The sequence below is a fragment of the Drosophila guanche genome, unplaced genomic scaffold, assembly GCF_900245975.1.
Source record: "Drosophila guanche unplaced genomic scaffold, DGUA_6, whole genome shotgun sequence".
Classification (NCBI taxonomy): domain Eukaryota; kingdom Metazoa; phylum Arthropoda; class Insecta; order Diptera; family Drosophilidae; genus Drosophila; species Drosophila guanche.
Window position 1 is genome coordinate 4,804,234 of NW_022995747.1, and position 15,420 is coordinate 4,819,653.

The window sequence follows — 15,420 nt, forward strand, 5'->3', positions numbered from 1 at the left end:
GTTCAATCTCAATAATCAATTTTAAACTTAAATTGAAATTAGTTTTGTCGGCTGAATATATTGAAAATAATTACACAATTGACTTGCTAAAATTAAATAGTAGCTGGTTCGATTGTTGGCTAAATTTGAAAGTTGCCCGGCAAATCCTTTAATCCACATGAAACACCAAGGCTAGGAATATTCCCATCATCATCATCTTCGTCATCATGAGCCGTTCTTTAACCTACGGAAACTGCTTCAGTTTAGGGCTTTTTCTCTGCTACTTTCTGACTGGGGCAACTTTAATGCTCTACACCTTTTCCATGTGGCAACATCGTACACTTTTGATGGGAAAAGTTTAATAGCTTTCGACAATAAAACTTCACCTATTATGTAACAAAGCCCAGAACAGAGGAGAACGCTTACCAAGCAACTCCTCCCCCGTCTCTAGTCTGTCGATCGAATCGTCGACTAATGGAGATGGAGAGACAGGGGCAGCAACCAGAAAAAAGCAACCTGCACACTATTCCAACTTCTGTCGTGGCTACAACAATACTTTATTGGCTGCTACGAGAAGGAAGTATGTATACGAGGCAGAACGAGGAGTCTTCATTACCATGCGGCACATGAGCATGAGTGGAGCCGATGGCCCCTGTTTCTGTCTATTCCCAACCACCCAATCGCACTCCCAGTTCTCAGTTCGAGTTCCATTCCCAATCCCCAGTCGCAGTTCCAATTCCTCAGAGGGTTTTGGCTTTTATTGCGCCCTGGCTCATTGCCTTCCAATATTAAATTTCGGCTTAGCCGGGTTAAGGTCTCCTTCTGGCCTCCTGCTTATCTTTGAGTTTGCATCTGGCCATGTTTGCTTTGGCTTTGGCGCCTTTCCGGATGATGGCTCTATTTCCTCTGATCATGAATGCCCATGCATATAATTAAATTTCTCCTTAACATTTCGGCGAATGTTTATTAAAATTGTTCTCTTAAAAGTTTCGCGACTGGCTTTTTAATGAAAAAATTGCCCAAATAGAAAGCGAAAGCTAGTCGAGGATAAACTTTTTTCCTGCCAACTCACTAATGTTGTTTTCTCCTGGTTTTTGCTTTCTTGCTTTCTTGCTCGCGCATTAAAATACTTCGACATTACTTTTTACTTGATGAAGGCAACAATTTGCATTGCAAAAAGGGGCACAGTGGCAGGAAGAGCAAAAGCGAAATGTAAAATTGATTATCATTATAATTGTAAATTGTTTTCAAAAGTAGACATTTTAAAGTAGGAGTATGCCACAAATCTAGCCAGATTCTGGATTTGGCTCTGGCACAGAGGAGACTTGGTTGAAAATTCAATTTCGGCAACTCATGCGTTTAATAAGTTTTCCATTTCCCTTTGTGTTGACTTGATGGGAATATATGTATGGTATAGCATGCAGTCCGAGTCCGAGTAGTCGTCTCCGATTCAGTTTCAATCCCCACTCTCGGCAGTCAGCCAAAATCGTATCCTTTTAACCCTTTTAAGTTATCCCTGCCATGCAGCTGTCACAGTCTAGCAATTTAGGGGCCCTTTGTCTTTGGATTTGGCTTCAGCCTCGCTCCGCCATCGGTTTCCCAGGTCCCCAGTTTGGGTCCTGTCGAAGGTCATTTGCTGACACCCACACACACAGCTCTGCGCATTACTGTAAAATTTATTGTTTCCCAATATATGCAAAAATATTTTGTCAGAGAGCAGCATTCCCCGACACACGAGTACGTACACCCCACACACATATTGAGAGAATTGCGGCTGCCGCAATTGAATGTGTGCTCTGTGTTATTGCTGTTTTGGTGGCTGCCTGCTTGTGGTCCTTATGGCCCCCTGCTCCGCATTTTGACACAAAATGTTGTATTTGTTCGTCAGTCACTGGGGAAATTTTGCCAGTGCGGTTGCTGGTGCTTCTCGGCGAGCGGCCCTGCCACACGTGCGATGTCCATGGCAATGCTACTCACGGTGCTCTCGGTCGTACAACAGTATCGTATCGCTTGCCTCAGTGCTGATGCTTCTAACCATGACAGACATATTCAAAACGGGCCCCTCCACCTCTATGGCTGCCCTGCCCGTTGGAGTGGCGCAACTTTACACATTTGCCAATTTATTTATAGCGCTACATCCGGCTACATCTGACGTCTGGGGGAACCACTGTCAAGGTTTATGCGCCTGCAATATCATGAACTTGGGCAAAGTTATTGAAAATATTTTGCTTGCCTTACTGCAATGATAATAAAGGTTTAGATTAGGTGTACTTAGGGCTAATGATCACAGAAATCTGGAAGCCACTTGGCATACAAATCAAATCGAATCGGCATCTGTAGTTTTCAAGTTTCTGTTTATGCTTTAGAGGCAAATATTACCATAGCTTTATTCTGCATGAACTTGCCTGATTTTTGAAACACGATGCCTAGACAGATGCTGTTTAACCGCGTTTGTTGCGGCAGATATGAATGCAGATGTGGGGAACCGATATGTTCAGGCGGGAATTAAATAATGGTTTTGTGATTCTCGACTTCGTTTCGGTTGTTGAAGTGTTTGAAATCGATTGTTTTGAATGGCTTTGAAACAGGAGAGGTATTGATGGCTGCCTCCTTTGATTCGTGTGTGTTTGACTGGCGTGTGCCTGGTTTTGGCTTACTAATTGTTTGCTCAACGACTGCCGACTGATTGTCTGACTGGCCAATCGACGACACAATGGAATAGCCTATGGCTGGCTGGCTTTTGTCTTGAGCAACTGTACAAGTATTTATCCAAATGAAATATTTAAGAAATCAGACAAAGGACAAATCGATTGTCAGAAGCCTGGCAAAGAATACAAAATCCAATTTATTTTGCTGACAATTGTCCAATGTCCTGCTCGTGCTCCATCATGAGTATGTGTGAGTGTGTCTCTATGTATGGTCTTCCTGTTTTTCTTTCATTCGACTTTTAGAGACTGCATTGAGATTTCATTTTCCGCACTGCCAATTGCAATTTGACAAACCATTTGCTCCTATCCCTCCTCCCGTTAAGGGAGTGTATAGGTATTGTGTGTCCTTTCAGTACTCGCATCATCGATGTTTGAGTGTTATGCAAATGTTTTGAGAACAGGGGACTGGGCACCAACTTGTTGTTCAATTTAAACGCTCGACGCTTAGAAGTTAAAATCGTTTCCTATTATGACGCTATTATTGTTAGCACAAATTTCACTAAGCGGCTTAAATGAATTTTCCAACGGTTTGAGCCAGGCGGCCAGCCACACAAAACAAATTTCAAACTATGTATTTACTTAAAGCATCAAGCATCAGATTGTGTTGCCATTGTTGTTCGGGGTCTCTCATGTCTCCTCAACCCACGGAGCAGGAGTAGTAGGAACAGAACAGAAGCTGCTAAAAAGAATAAGTTGACACATTTTCTGATTGTTTACAAATATGGGCAGTCATGCAGAGGCAGCCGGTCCTTGCCAGGCAACAAGACCTTGCCTCGACCTCGTCTCCTTTTCTTGGTTTCAGCCTCAGCCTCAGTCCCATTCTGATTCACGTTCTGGCCAGGCACAGGCACAGGCACAGGGACAGTCCCGTACTCGTACTTGGGTTTGGGCTCGACAAAAACTTAATCCAAACTTTGCATAAAGGCATGTGGCAGGGATTTATATCCACTACAATATAGGTTTTTGGGCTTCCTTCTGCCTCTGTGTATATCCTTTCGTGCCTGTGCATGCGTGTGTATGTGTGTGGGCAAAAGCCGACGAAAACTTGGCCCGGGCAGGGGTTTAGTTTTTCGTCCATTTTCAAACAAAAACGCAAACATGAAAGCAAAGATTTAGTGCGTGTCGGCATGAACTTGGATTGTGTGCAGATGTATTGTTGCTGGCAAATACGGGGCTGGCCTCAGACAGTGATATTCCAGAGAGTTCTTTAACTGCAGAAGAGAGATTCTCCCAATTGCTGTCGCACAATTTAGGCCCCACCTACAATGCCGTGCGACGTAAGGCAATGAATATTTATGGGACTTAAAAGGGTATATCCATGAATCTCTGGAGAGTGTAGGGGAATGCAGATGGGCATGCAGGTGTGAGGTACTTGTGCGAAAACTTACCTCTAGCCATCCTTTAGCATTGTGCTATCAGGTCTTGTTATAGATAAGAGTACAAAGTATTATTATAATTACAGAAAGGATAACTGAAGAATACAATATAGGTTTTGAACAGACGTAGGTGGGTACACCTCTACCTACCATACCAAATCCACACAAACCCATATTTCATCTTGTTTATAGCTTATGTGCATAACCTTTCCCCCTTTCAACTCAGAACTCAACTTTAATTCTCTCACCTCACACGAACATCTGGCAACAGCCGCAGCAGCAGCCTCCCAAGAAGCATACTGAAGCATATTCTTCTCGCCTGGCAACAAAATTAATTGGAAATCACAATCATGGCAAAGCAGTTCACACCTCTGGAGGCTGTGTGGGTGCGTTTATGACATCGATTGCCCGCACGCACACTCAAGCAGAAGCACACACTCCGGCACAGCACTCACACGGATAGGCACTCGGAGAAAGTGTTTTGCGGCAGAATAAACCCAAAGGATTAATTAAATAATTTATATGTGCTTTTGTTTAGCCATAAGTTGATTAAGCCATGGCCCACACTAGCACTCACTTACACACACACACACACACACACACACACTCACGCACATACATCTCACTTCCAAAAGCGCATATGGGACATAGTGACGGGCTGAGGCTGAGGGGATGTGTGCGTGTGACAGCCCTGTCAATGCCTTTTATGGCACACGGTTGCACAAATTGTCGAGCAGTTAATGATAGACAAATGTTTTAGGTCATGTTTGACTTCACCGAATGTCAGTGACACCGAAAAAACAGGGGTAGAGAGGGAAGTACGGCTGCTCGGGCGTCTTTATCTTTGATTAGCCAATATGTATATCCATAGGGCGCAGACACGCGCCAACACGTGCCAATTAGTAGGAAAACACCTGCGTACCGTACGCCTGGATGCCTTTGCTGCCTTTGTGCGGCCATGACCAGATAATTGCCCCAAATTAAGACAAATCAGGAATCAAGGCTTGTAGGCAACCCCTTGGCATTCCATTTGATCCGGCAACAGTTTAAATTTTAATTAAATTTGTTTAATTAACAAACATCGAGTTCGATTTGATTGGAATGCTGCTGATGGTGGAGGTGCTTCGGATACTGTTTTCCCATTCACACCCAATAGGCGTCTAATTTATGTCACCACCATCAACATCAACATTCTCATTATCATTATCACGAACATACCCACAGACCTACCACCGACCACCGACCACCAACAGCAACCAACCCACAAAGGCAAACAGACATTCGGCCCCTAAGGCAGGAGTGACAATTAACTGGGATTTGTCCACCCGCAGATGTGAGGATCTAGCTAAACACTGCGGGTTACATATCGATTAAAAGTGAAAGGATGCCGATGCCCTAAAATTGTGAGGCTCGAGAGTATTTTTGGTTGTATAACTCTTTGATCTCTACCTCAAGCTGCTAATTTTACTAATCTTTCAATCTTTCAATGCTCCCTTAGAGTGTATTTTTGTTCTGTGAGGTTTTGAGCAACGCCTACCTTATAGTCCAAGTACCCGACTAATGCTGTTTTCCTGTTCTATTTCTAAACGACCCACCAAATGAACAGCAAAAGCATTGAGTTTGAGCTCCCTCGAACTTCTCCCATGGACTTGTTGAACTTTCTTCTACGAATAGCAATGTTTTCCCATTAGTGAAATGTTCTGTAAATTAAATTTTAATCAACTTGAATGGAGAACTAACAGAGCAACAGCCTCACAGCCTTACAGGCTTCAAAGGCTTCAATTAAGCCCGAAACGAGTCCGAGTCCGATTCCAAGTAGCTTCCGCACTTTCGCAACGCGACAAAGCGACAGTGCGACAAAGGGATACTCGGCATTTGGTAGACGCTGTTTAAGTGCGACAAGCGGATATCCGCTTGCCGTTCAATGGAGCACGGCCAAACAATAAGGAGGCCCATACAAAGCAGCCGCCAAACAGCTGAATGGAAAGTGACAAAACAAGACTTGAAATTTGACATTCTCGAAATGCCAAGCCAAGCCGAGGAGGATGATGCCTGCACCGTCTGTTCCATCTGCCCCATCTGTGAAGCAGGAGAGTGGCAACATTGTTTTTAATATCCGCTAAAATTGTTGTTTATACAATGTCGTGGGGAATGAGTCGCCGCATAGTTGAAGCGGGACCGGGAGGGCACCGCTCTTTGTTGGGGCGTTGTGGTTGGCTTTTGTGGGCTTGTGGAGAGGTTTTGTTGGTGCAGCCACCGCTACGTGGATGGGATGCCAGAAAATGCTAGGGAGTGCTGCCTGGCCCTTTCTGCAATATTGCAAATTGTAGTTGATTGCCAGCCCTCGTCCGGGCTTGCTAAATTGTGACTTAAAGCATTTGCATTTGTCTTTTTTAACCCGCCCCACAGTTTAGCTCCAAAATTGCAGCAAAGCCAAAGCCTGACCTCATTCCGTGGATTCCCAAACTTCAGCTCGAAACTGCATATAAAAGGGCAGAACGATTTCTTTCTGTAATGCCACTTTAATATCATCTGCACCGCAGAACAAGGAACAGTTTAAAGTCTGCTTGGATTCGAGATAACAGATACGAGACTTCCAGCTTTTTAGCGGAACCCTTGGAAAACTTGCCTCGAACAGCTTGCAGCTTGTAAAACTTTTGACTTTCGGTTTTCGTTCTTTTGGGATTTATATGCAAGTTTTTCGGTAATTGAGTATAATGTTGCATTAATTATTTACAATTGTTTCGACACGAAGCCAGCAGCCAGAAGAAAAGTTATAAATACTTTGCGGATTAATTGAAGCATTTGTTTCCTTCACTCAACTCATGGAGCTGCCCTCCCCTCTTTTGAAGTTGAAAAGTAGTCCATCCATCCGTTCCTCGAAAACATTTTCGCTCAAAATATATTTAAATATTTTCGCTCTAATTATTCAAAGAATTCTTTGATTTTTCGAAATTAAATTACTCTTTCGATGAACACAACGGTGTCCTTTCTTTCTTTCGCACTCGTGTCTGTTTCCATGGGGCCTGTCCTTGTCTTGTGGCATATATTGTTTAAGAGAAAAGCTATCAATGTAGTTCCAATAAGTCTTTGCGTGTTGTTCGTATAAGTTTCAAAGTGACAGTGGCAGCATTGGATGGCTGTTCGATCAATCTTTGAGTCACTCATTACGGAAGCTACTAAGTATATTCAGTGAGTTTCAGGTTATTGTGAGGAAGGCGTTCTTCCTTTCTCATTCATAATATAAGCTTTAGTTTTTATGGCATCACACGTGATTAAATAAAGGGAGAACCCCAATTAAAATACACCAGAACAGTTACCCTTCGTTTTTACTGCATATTTAGTAACAATTATTTAAATAGTGAATCTTCTGGCATCCCAAAAATCCAAGTAATACAAATAAAAATGCCTTTTAAAAGTAATTTACATATGGGACGACATAGGCTCTTTTCGGACATTCGCTTTGGCCCTTATTTAACTAGAAATATTTACCAGACGGACGACTTCATTTGCAAATGGTTTTCGAAGAAGGCAAAAAGGCGAAAAAGCTGCAGGCCAAAATGATGCAAAGTCAGCAGCAAATAAGCGATGGCCAAATGCCAAATTGTGTTGGCCTCAGTGCGTGTGCTTAATTAACTACAACATGAAGTAGGACATGTGTTCTACAGAAAAAAAGGTGGTGAGGGTTGAGTTTAGGATCAGAAAGAAAGTTAGGTTTTTGGGACTGATTTTGGCAAATATTTATTTAAGCCCAGGCGGTGGGTCTGGAGAATGTTCGTTTCAAAACTAATTAAATACGTAGTTTGATTTGAGAGAAAAGTTCCATAGGCTGAACCGAAAAACGAGCAAATATTTGCCCAGGACACAGGTCTCTGGTCATGGTGCGAATGCAATTTGAATGGAGTTCGTCCAAAGCATACAAGGTGTCCCATGCAAAAGCGCAATGCACACACATGAGAGTCCGAGGCGATGATGGTTGCGAGGGCTACAAGGGGAAAACAATTGATTTCATCTTAACCTGAGTCTGGAGTCTGGAGACGAGACCTTAGCCACTGAGCAAACAGTCCAAACAGCAGCCCAAACCACAAAGTAATCAAATTTCATAGCCAGACCGACTGTGGATCCCAGAGTCCAATTTGTCACTTGACAGCCCCAAAGGTTGTCTGTAGTTTGCCCTGTTGTTTGCTGCCAGGGCATGGCAGGGCAGTGCCAGCACGTCGCATACGCAATATTACCATCCATCCATCGGGCTAACACTCCGACTCTGAGTCTATTTGTATCTGGGAATTTGCATTTTGCATTACCATGTAAATACAAACTACTATTTATTGCATTTGAATTGATTTGCCGTGTAGCCAGCAATTTCAATTATTTTCAGTTTAATTTTCTCTCCTTGTTCCGTTCCCTCATCCTCTCGGACATCTTTTAATTAGCGTGCAAACTGCATACAAACTGTAAAAGGTCACTCAATTAATATTGATTATGGCCTCTGAATACTTTTATCTCTGTTCGCCTGATATTCATGCTAATGCAACTCATTCATGGAGATTAATTGCCTTGTGGGAGGAGCCAGAGGAGCCAGAAGCCAGAGAGCCAGAATAAAGACTAGCTCGTGATTGTCTCTTTCTGGGGATGTGAATGGGGATGTGAATGGGGATGTGCTCAGGCTGGGCTAATAAACCGAGTTCTGTTTTGACACAGAAAACAGGAAAAACAACATTTAAAATGGAATTTTTTCATTCCCATTTCTGTCTGTTGCATTTCACGAGCATTCCAGTGCCACAAATATCCCGAGAACTGTCGAGCAAACTCATGTGCTTGTCGGTTGAAGGCTTATACATATGTGAGTGTCATATTTCTTGCGTTCGCTTCTGAGTCCGCCTCCCACGCTCAACTTTCGACATTCGAGCCCCGAAAATGAGGTTGCCTCGTTGTTTCTGTGCTGCCGCTAGCAAATCACATTTGCGTCATGTGGGCTTTCCCCAATTCAATTATATATTTCCCTTTGCATTTGCTAAAGTAGAGTGAGTCTCGTAAATTTGAGAATTCGATTTGATTGCCTCTGAATCGGCAGCCAGACAGATACTCCTACTTCTTCTTAAAGTCAAGCGATGGGTCAGCATTTTGTTGCAAAAGCTAATTAAGTCTCTGATTAAAGGCGGAAAAAAAGCCGGCAACTCAGCATGACTCTGGCTCCATACCTGCAAACAAGAAGGGTCAAATCGGAATCATCCAGAATGCGTGGGAAATAACGCGTTACTTATCTGGATAAATCCAGCGGGTTCAGGCCCAAAGCAGGCTTTGTTTTTTCTGTATTTGCGTACCCTTGCAGTAATTTACAATTTTAAAGTTTTGTTTTCAAAGCTTCGTGGCAAATTCCTATTTCGTAAATCTATTTTATTGTATTCCTATTATAACAATGTAATATTTCTAAAGATCATTAAATCATTTATTTCTGTTAAAGGAACTGTCACTCTGCAAAAGTATGTAAATATTTGTCTCCGAATTTAGCATTCCCTTCTTGTTTGCTCCCTAATTCTCGTTGTTTGCATGGTGTGCCATGCAAATGTACACATTAAATTATTTGCTGGACAATGTTAAAGCGTCAGTTTTCTGAGGGTACTGCAAATCGTAGTTAGAATCCCATAAATACCCTCAATTTATGTCAATTCGATTTGCCTTTTCCACACCCATACCAACTCTCACCCCCAGTCCCGCACCCACACCCACATCCTCCTACACTCACTAAGGCCATAATGCCTGGAGGATTCGCTGGCCATTTGACCATTTGGCCTATTATGGGCGCTACTTTTCTGCCGCAGTTGTCGCTGATGCGTGGCAATTCAATCTGAGAGACTGCCACACTGCCACCGTGTTGCGGCGGCTGCAATTTGTGTTTTCTTTGGTTCTTTAGTTACAGCTTTTTATTGCCTCGATGTTTTTTTACGTACATACAGCGATAAAATCGCTGAGAGAGAAACATTCTGTTCACACAGACTGAAATATTTTGTTGTGGGTGTTTTTTTCCTATTTATACTTACTAGAGGTTCTCCGCCTCTTGTGATTAGTTGGTTGTATTTATATTTTTATTAGATTCACAATTTCCTGGCATTCTATGCAGAGGTTCCACCCACAAACAGCTGCATGGATTCCATTTGAAGGACAAGCTAGATTTGGGTAACTGGGTATATTTCCACGTGCCGTGCAGGGCTTAAAGTTTCGCTCCTTGGCGAAAGTTTTTTATGGCCGAGTGAGCAGGGAAATTGCACAGCAGCCAAATGAACGTTGAGAGCATAAAAAGCGTCATTCAAATTAAGGACATTATTCTCCAGTTATCCGGTTCTTCGGTCCTACCGTTGCCCCACCTCGTTTCCCCACTCAAAGTGAGAGTGTGTAACGCATTTAAATGGAAATGTCAGCGCTGCGGAATTTCGAAATGGCTTTGGTTGGGGGCTTTTGCTATTTTCTGTCCTTTTGGCTTCTTTAATTGTCTTTGCCTTAGACACCTGAAATTGTCTAGGCTTTAACGCGGGCATGTGTGGCTTTTTGTACTATAAAACAACTCTACATTGGGCACTTGACTTTTTATGCTTCTAACTTATGCATTTCGTTCATTTATTTTTCATTTATTGTCTTGGCATTTGCATTTATTTCAAGCATATGACATCAGTGGCTTCTGCCTGCGTCACGTTTTGTTTTGCATACTTTTAAGCAACTCAAAATGATAATCATGCGTGCAGACTCGTATCCAACATTGTCTCTCGGATCAGTCAAAGGAGAGCACTCTCTAATTGAATTACCTTTGGAAGAGTGGGCCACAGCAGGCAAAATTTAAATCTTTAAACACCTGCTTTGATCTCTGGTCTCTGATAATCAGTGGAGTCTGGTCTGCCTTTCTTATCAATTTGCTGTAAATCAGGGGCTGAAGGCGTTGTGTCAGCAAATGTCAGAGAGCACGCCGACTCGGCAATTGTGTGAAAAAATACATTTGAACTCGGAAAAAACACTGCTTTGGTGACAGCAGCGTCGGCGGCGTGAAATTTAATCAAATAAATTAGCAATAAAGTTTTATTTTTGCTGTCAATGTCGTCGACTCCTCATGACCGGAACACGGTGCGTATACGCAATGTAGGAGTGTGTTTTTATTGCCCCAACTACAGTTTCGATCCTCTCTCTCTACGTTTTTTCGTAATTGTATATCCCCCGTGCTTCGCACATTGTCCGCCTTTCAATTAACATTGTCAGTTTTGATGCGAACCCCAGTTTGAACTAAATTAAAGCCTTCGAAAGGGGATTAACTACGAACCGGAGCCGCAGCCCGACCGACGCACACACGCACTCGTGTCAAGCTGTCGAAATGTCCATTTAATTAGGATCAAATGAAGGATGTGATAAGGGTGAGAGGGTTTTTGGGGAATTTTTAAGCTAGTTCCTCGCTATTTCTTTTTAAGCCTCCACATAGAATATCACCAGAGGGGTACCTATAACGACATTCCCGGGCCCTGTCATCCCGGCCTAGCCGCAGGCAAAAGATAATTGAAATTTTGTTTCTGTTTTACTTTCTGCTCTTGCGGAGTGCGTGACTTTACAAATAAAAGCGAGTTAATAGTGTATTTCAGCTATGGTTAATGGGAAGGGTAAGGGTAAGGGCGTACAAACATTAAATTGATTTTGGAACAGCTTTGAACTGAAGCAGATAAGAATAAACATAAATTTAAGCGATTTAGAGGCGCCACAACTTCTGGCAACGATTATCAATTTAATTTGCCAGCCGCCTGCCGGCAGCACATTTATCATTCAGAAATATGGGCCAACAAACTGAACATCAGCAAACATAAAGAACACGCATTTTTGGTTGAAATGCTTAAGCGCAGGAACCCTTTCCTCATATCAAAGAGAAAAAAACAGGAAAAACCAAGGCAAAAAAAAGGGAATACAGATGAAGCGTCGAACAAGTTTACCTTCATATTTCGTTCCGCATACGTTTACAACTAAATAAATAAGCAACAAAAAAGCGGAGAAGCACAAACGCAAAAGCAAAATGCAAATACCAAAGCACAAACACACAGTTAGATAAACAGATATAGATACAAATACACTGATAGACAGTCGACTGTCTCTGTCAACTGCAGTCGTACAATCGCGAAAAACACAGTTTAAGGGCGATATGCAGAGTCAGACGGTGGCGCCCGCACAAGTATGCAACGAAATTTTAAACGCATGACTCAGCCAATTTATATTCTCGAAAAAAATTTGGAACTGAAACGAATCGAAAACGAATTGAATACATTCAAAGCCCCAGTAACATACATAAAAGTGAATAGTAGTCGAACAAAAATGTACCGTATTATGCAATCGTATTAGATTCAGCCGATTGTTTGATAGTTACAGATGGAATTTTGATGGAATAATTATATTTAAATATATATTACTCTATACATTGCAATATGAAATTTCAGTCAAACAAATAGTATCAACAAATATTCCAGCTGAATTATCTAATATTTTTTACATTTTATGTATTGATTTCTCTTCTCTGAAATACCCATCGATTGACGGTCTTCTAGCATGTGAAGACCCAAAAGAGTTTTAGCGAAATGAAAATTGAAAAAAACCCGATACAAAATGCGATGATTTTGCGGTTGCCAGGCTTAGACTCTGGACACGAGCCGAACGCTAAAGCGCAAGCAAAGGGCATAAATCATTGCGTATTTATCATAAATCAAATTGAATTCTCCTTAACTGCCGCCCACTGGTTACCAGTCGAAAACCCAAGATCCGGGACAGCCGACGCCGCCCAATTGGGACTGGGAATGGTTGTGCTGGTTTGCCGGTTTTGGTTTTGTGGGCTGATGTATTTGCTCAGCGCATATTTTATTTATGATTCTTTTTCAGTTGACTTGCGATTTTGTTCTGTCTCTATCTGACAGCATTTCCTCGAGTGCGGCTTCGATTCCCACTGATTTCTGCCCTTTAGATCAAGCATTGTTTCTGTTTCTCATAATTGGCAAGGCAAAGTCAGATTGATGCAAAGCAGTTGGTGAACTGAAAAGCAGTAGCCTGAAAGAGACAGCCAGCCCAGCCAGTGACTTACCGATTGACGTGGCATTATCAACTCGTCGACAGAGAAATTAAAAGAAAAATACAGCGAATTGGTCAGAGGATACTTAAGTGCCACATTGAAATGGACGAGCAGGATGAGTTCCACATATCTCGTATCTTTTTCCATTTAAACAAATTACTCGACACTTTCGAAGGTTCACTTGGAATGCGAAACATCTGGTAGTCATCAGCTATTAGTCAAATAATAAATTCATTCGCTTTCAACATTTCTCAAAGGGTTTTCACCTAAAGCTTAATGAAAGAAAAGGTCTTCGAAGAGATCAGAAAAGTTCAATAAATAGTCTGCGCAAATGGAAAATTTTTCCCTGAGCTTGCAAAAAATTGTATTTAATTAGCCAGTACTTCAGCTAAGAGTGCCATAGAATTTAACCACAGCTCGGGTAATATCGTAGAAAATCCAGTTTGTTTCCATAAGGTAATCACCCTCAGGAAATGGTAGAACTTTTGTAAGCTGGTGATTCAAATTGGTAGCAGTAAGTTGATCGAGAATCAGATCATGCTGGTAACTTAAAAAAGTAAAAATAAATTGAAAATGAACTATTCGAAGGATCACCTTACATCGTAGGGACACGTATGATTTATATTGGAGGAGTCCTTAAATATATTATAGAAGAAGGCAGCAACAGGGTAAGATTTCTGATGTTTCAAGAACCGGCACGAATCAACCGTCATATTGTAGAGAAACGGCCTATAACCACTGAAGCGTTTAAACAATGAAAAGTTTACCTTGAATTTAAAGAAAAGAGGTTTAGAAATGTACAAATATTCTGTATGTAAATGGTTGTATACTTACTTTGATTTTGGTTACGGGAGTCTTTAATAAATGGGCTTTGAAGGAAACATACTTATACGTTCGATTAATCGCCTTCAAATGGCAATATTCGAACTCGGTAAATTCCTTATCCAGGGATGTGCATTTCAGATTAGTGAACTCCCATTTGGATGAGATCTTAAGGGTGAAATAATTAGATACTTTATCCTGTTTCATTGGTTCAACTCACTTCTAGCACCAAATGAAGTATCACTATAAACAAAAGGAGACAATTCCGCTTAGCGCACATCTTGCATATTTCAATAACGTTCAAACAATAAATATTTGGTCCGTGACATTTTCAATTGAATTTTTAGCAAAAGCAGTATTTAAATTGCGATTATAAATACATTTTCAGTAAAATGTGAAATTGAGCAATTAAGCAAAGTGAGGTGTAGAGAGTAGTGCAGCAAAGAGAAAACAAAAGCCAATGATTTTTCAGAGACTTGATGGTTATTGAAGCTTTAAAAGTCTTTATTATTTATATTGTTATTCATAAACATTTACAACTGTTCTTTAGTACTGAATGTTCTTCTGTGGAGAGTCACATCTATTCTCTATAAACATAAATGGAGTCAAAGAATGTTCCTCTCTTAGCTTCCGCGCAGGCTCCTATCTGTTGCTCACTAATTAGTTAAAAGCATTACAAATTATTATCAGACATCAGACATGCCAATTGAAGCCAATAATTGTTATTTTCAAACAGTAATACAAGTAAAAGTAAGTACATTTACGATAGTCAGCGAACCGTACCTAAGCGTTGGCATATGCGACATAATCATTGACATGGCTAACATCTGAGCACTCACTGCATCGCAGCACATGACTCCCTACCAATCCGCTTATTGGACTTTGTTCTGTAGGATATATGTACACGTACTCGTATGGGGGAGGGGAAAAATGTATTTGGCTTGCAGTTCACACTTTCATTTCTTTTCAATTTCAGCAGTTGTTGGAATATTCGCTTTCGTTTTGGTCAGTGGCTATCCGCTACCCATTAGCAGGGTCTATTGGGCCATAGAAATGCTCTGCTTTAAAAAAATAACCCGGGAATAGCCCCAACGGATATCAAACCTTCGAGCATTGAAATATGTTAGCCTGTTGGCCGTTCTATTTGGTTTTGTGGCACTTTCATTGAACATGGACCTGCATTACAAAATCATATTTCATCGCACTGTGAGAGCTTGTTGCCAGTACTTGTCGTTGCACTTGTACTCCTGGTTGTTTTTGATGATGTTTCTGTTTCGAAAGTAAACAGCAATTTCTTATGTAGAGAGACTGCATTCGATTGGAGGCTATTTTTGCTGTGTAATATTTCTGATCTTTTCTGTTTAATGAATTTTTATTTTTAATGAATGAACAACATTTTTCATGTTGCTTCTTGTTTTATGTGAGTGTTCTGTTCTGTTCTGTTATATGCTGT

General features: G+C 41.4%; 1 protein-coding gene across 1 annotated transcript; it reads right to left on the reverse strand.

Moving 5' to 3' along the window:
• Window positions 1-13,529: 13,529 nt before the first annotated feature.
• Window positions 13,530-14,247, reverse strand: LOC117583198. The gene is made up of 4 exons (XM_034271401.1): window positions 14,188-14,247; window positions 13,980-14,135; window positions 13,745-13,912; window positions 13,530-13,685 (listed from the first exon to the last, which is right to left on the reverse strand). The coding sequence occupies exons 1-4, from the start codon at window positions 14,245-14,247 to the stop codon at window positions 13,530-13,532; spliced, it is 540 nt and encodes a 179-aa protein (XP_034127292.1).
• Between the last annotated feature and the right edge of the window lie 1,173 nt (window positions 14,248-15,420).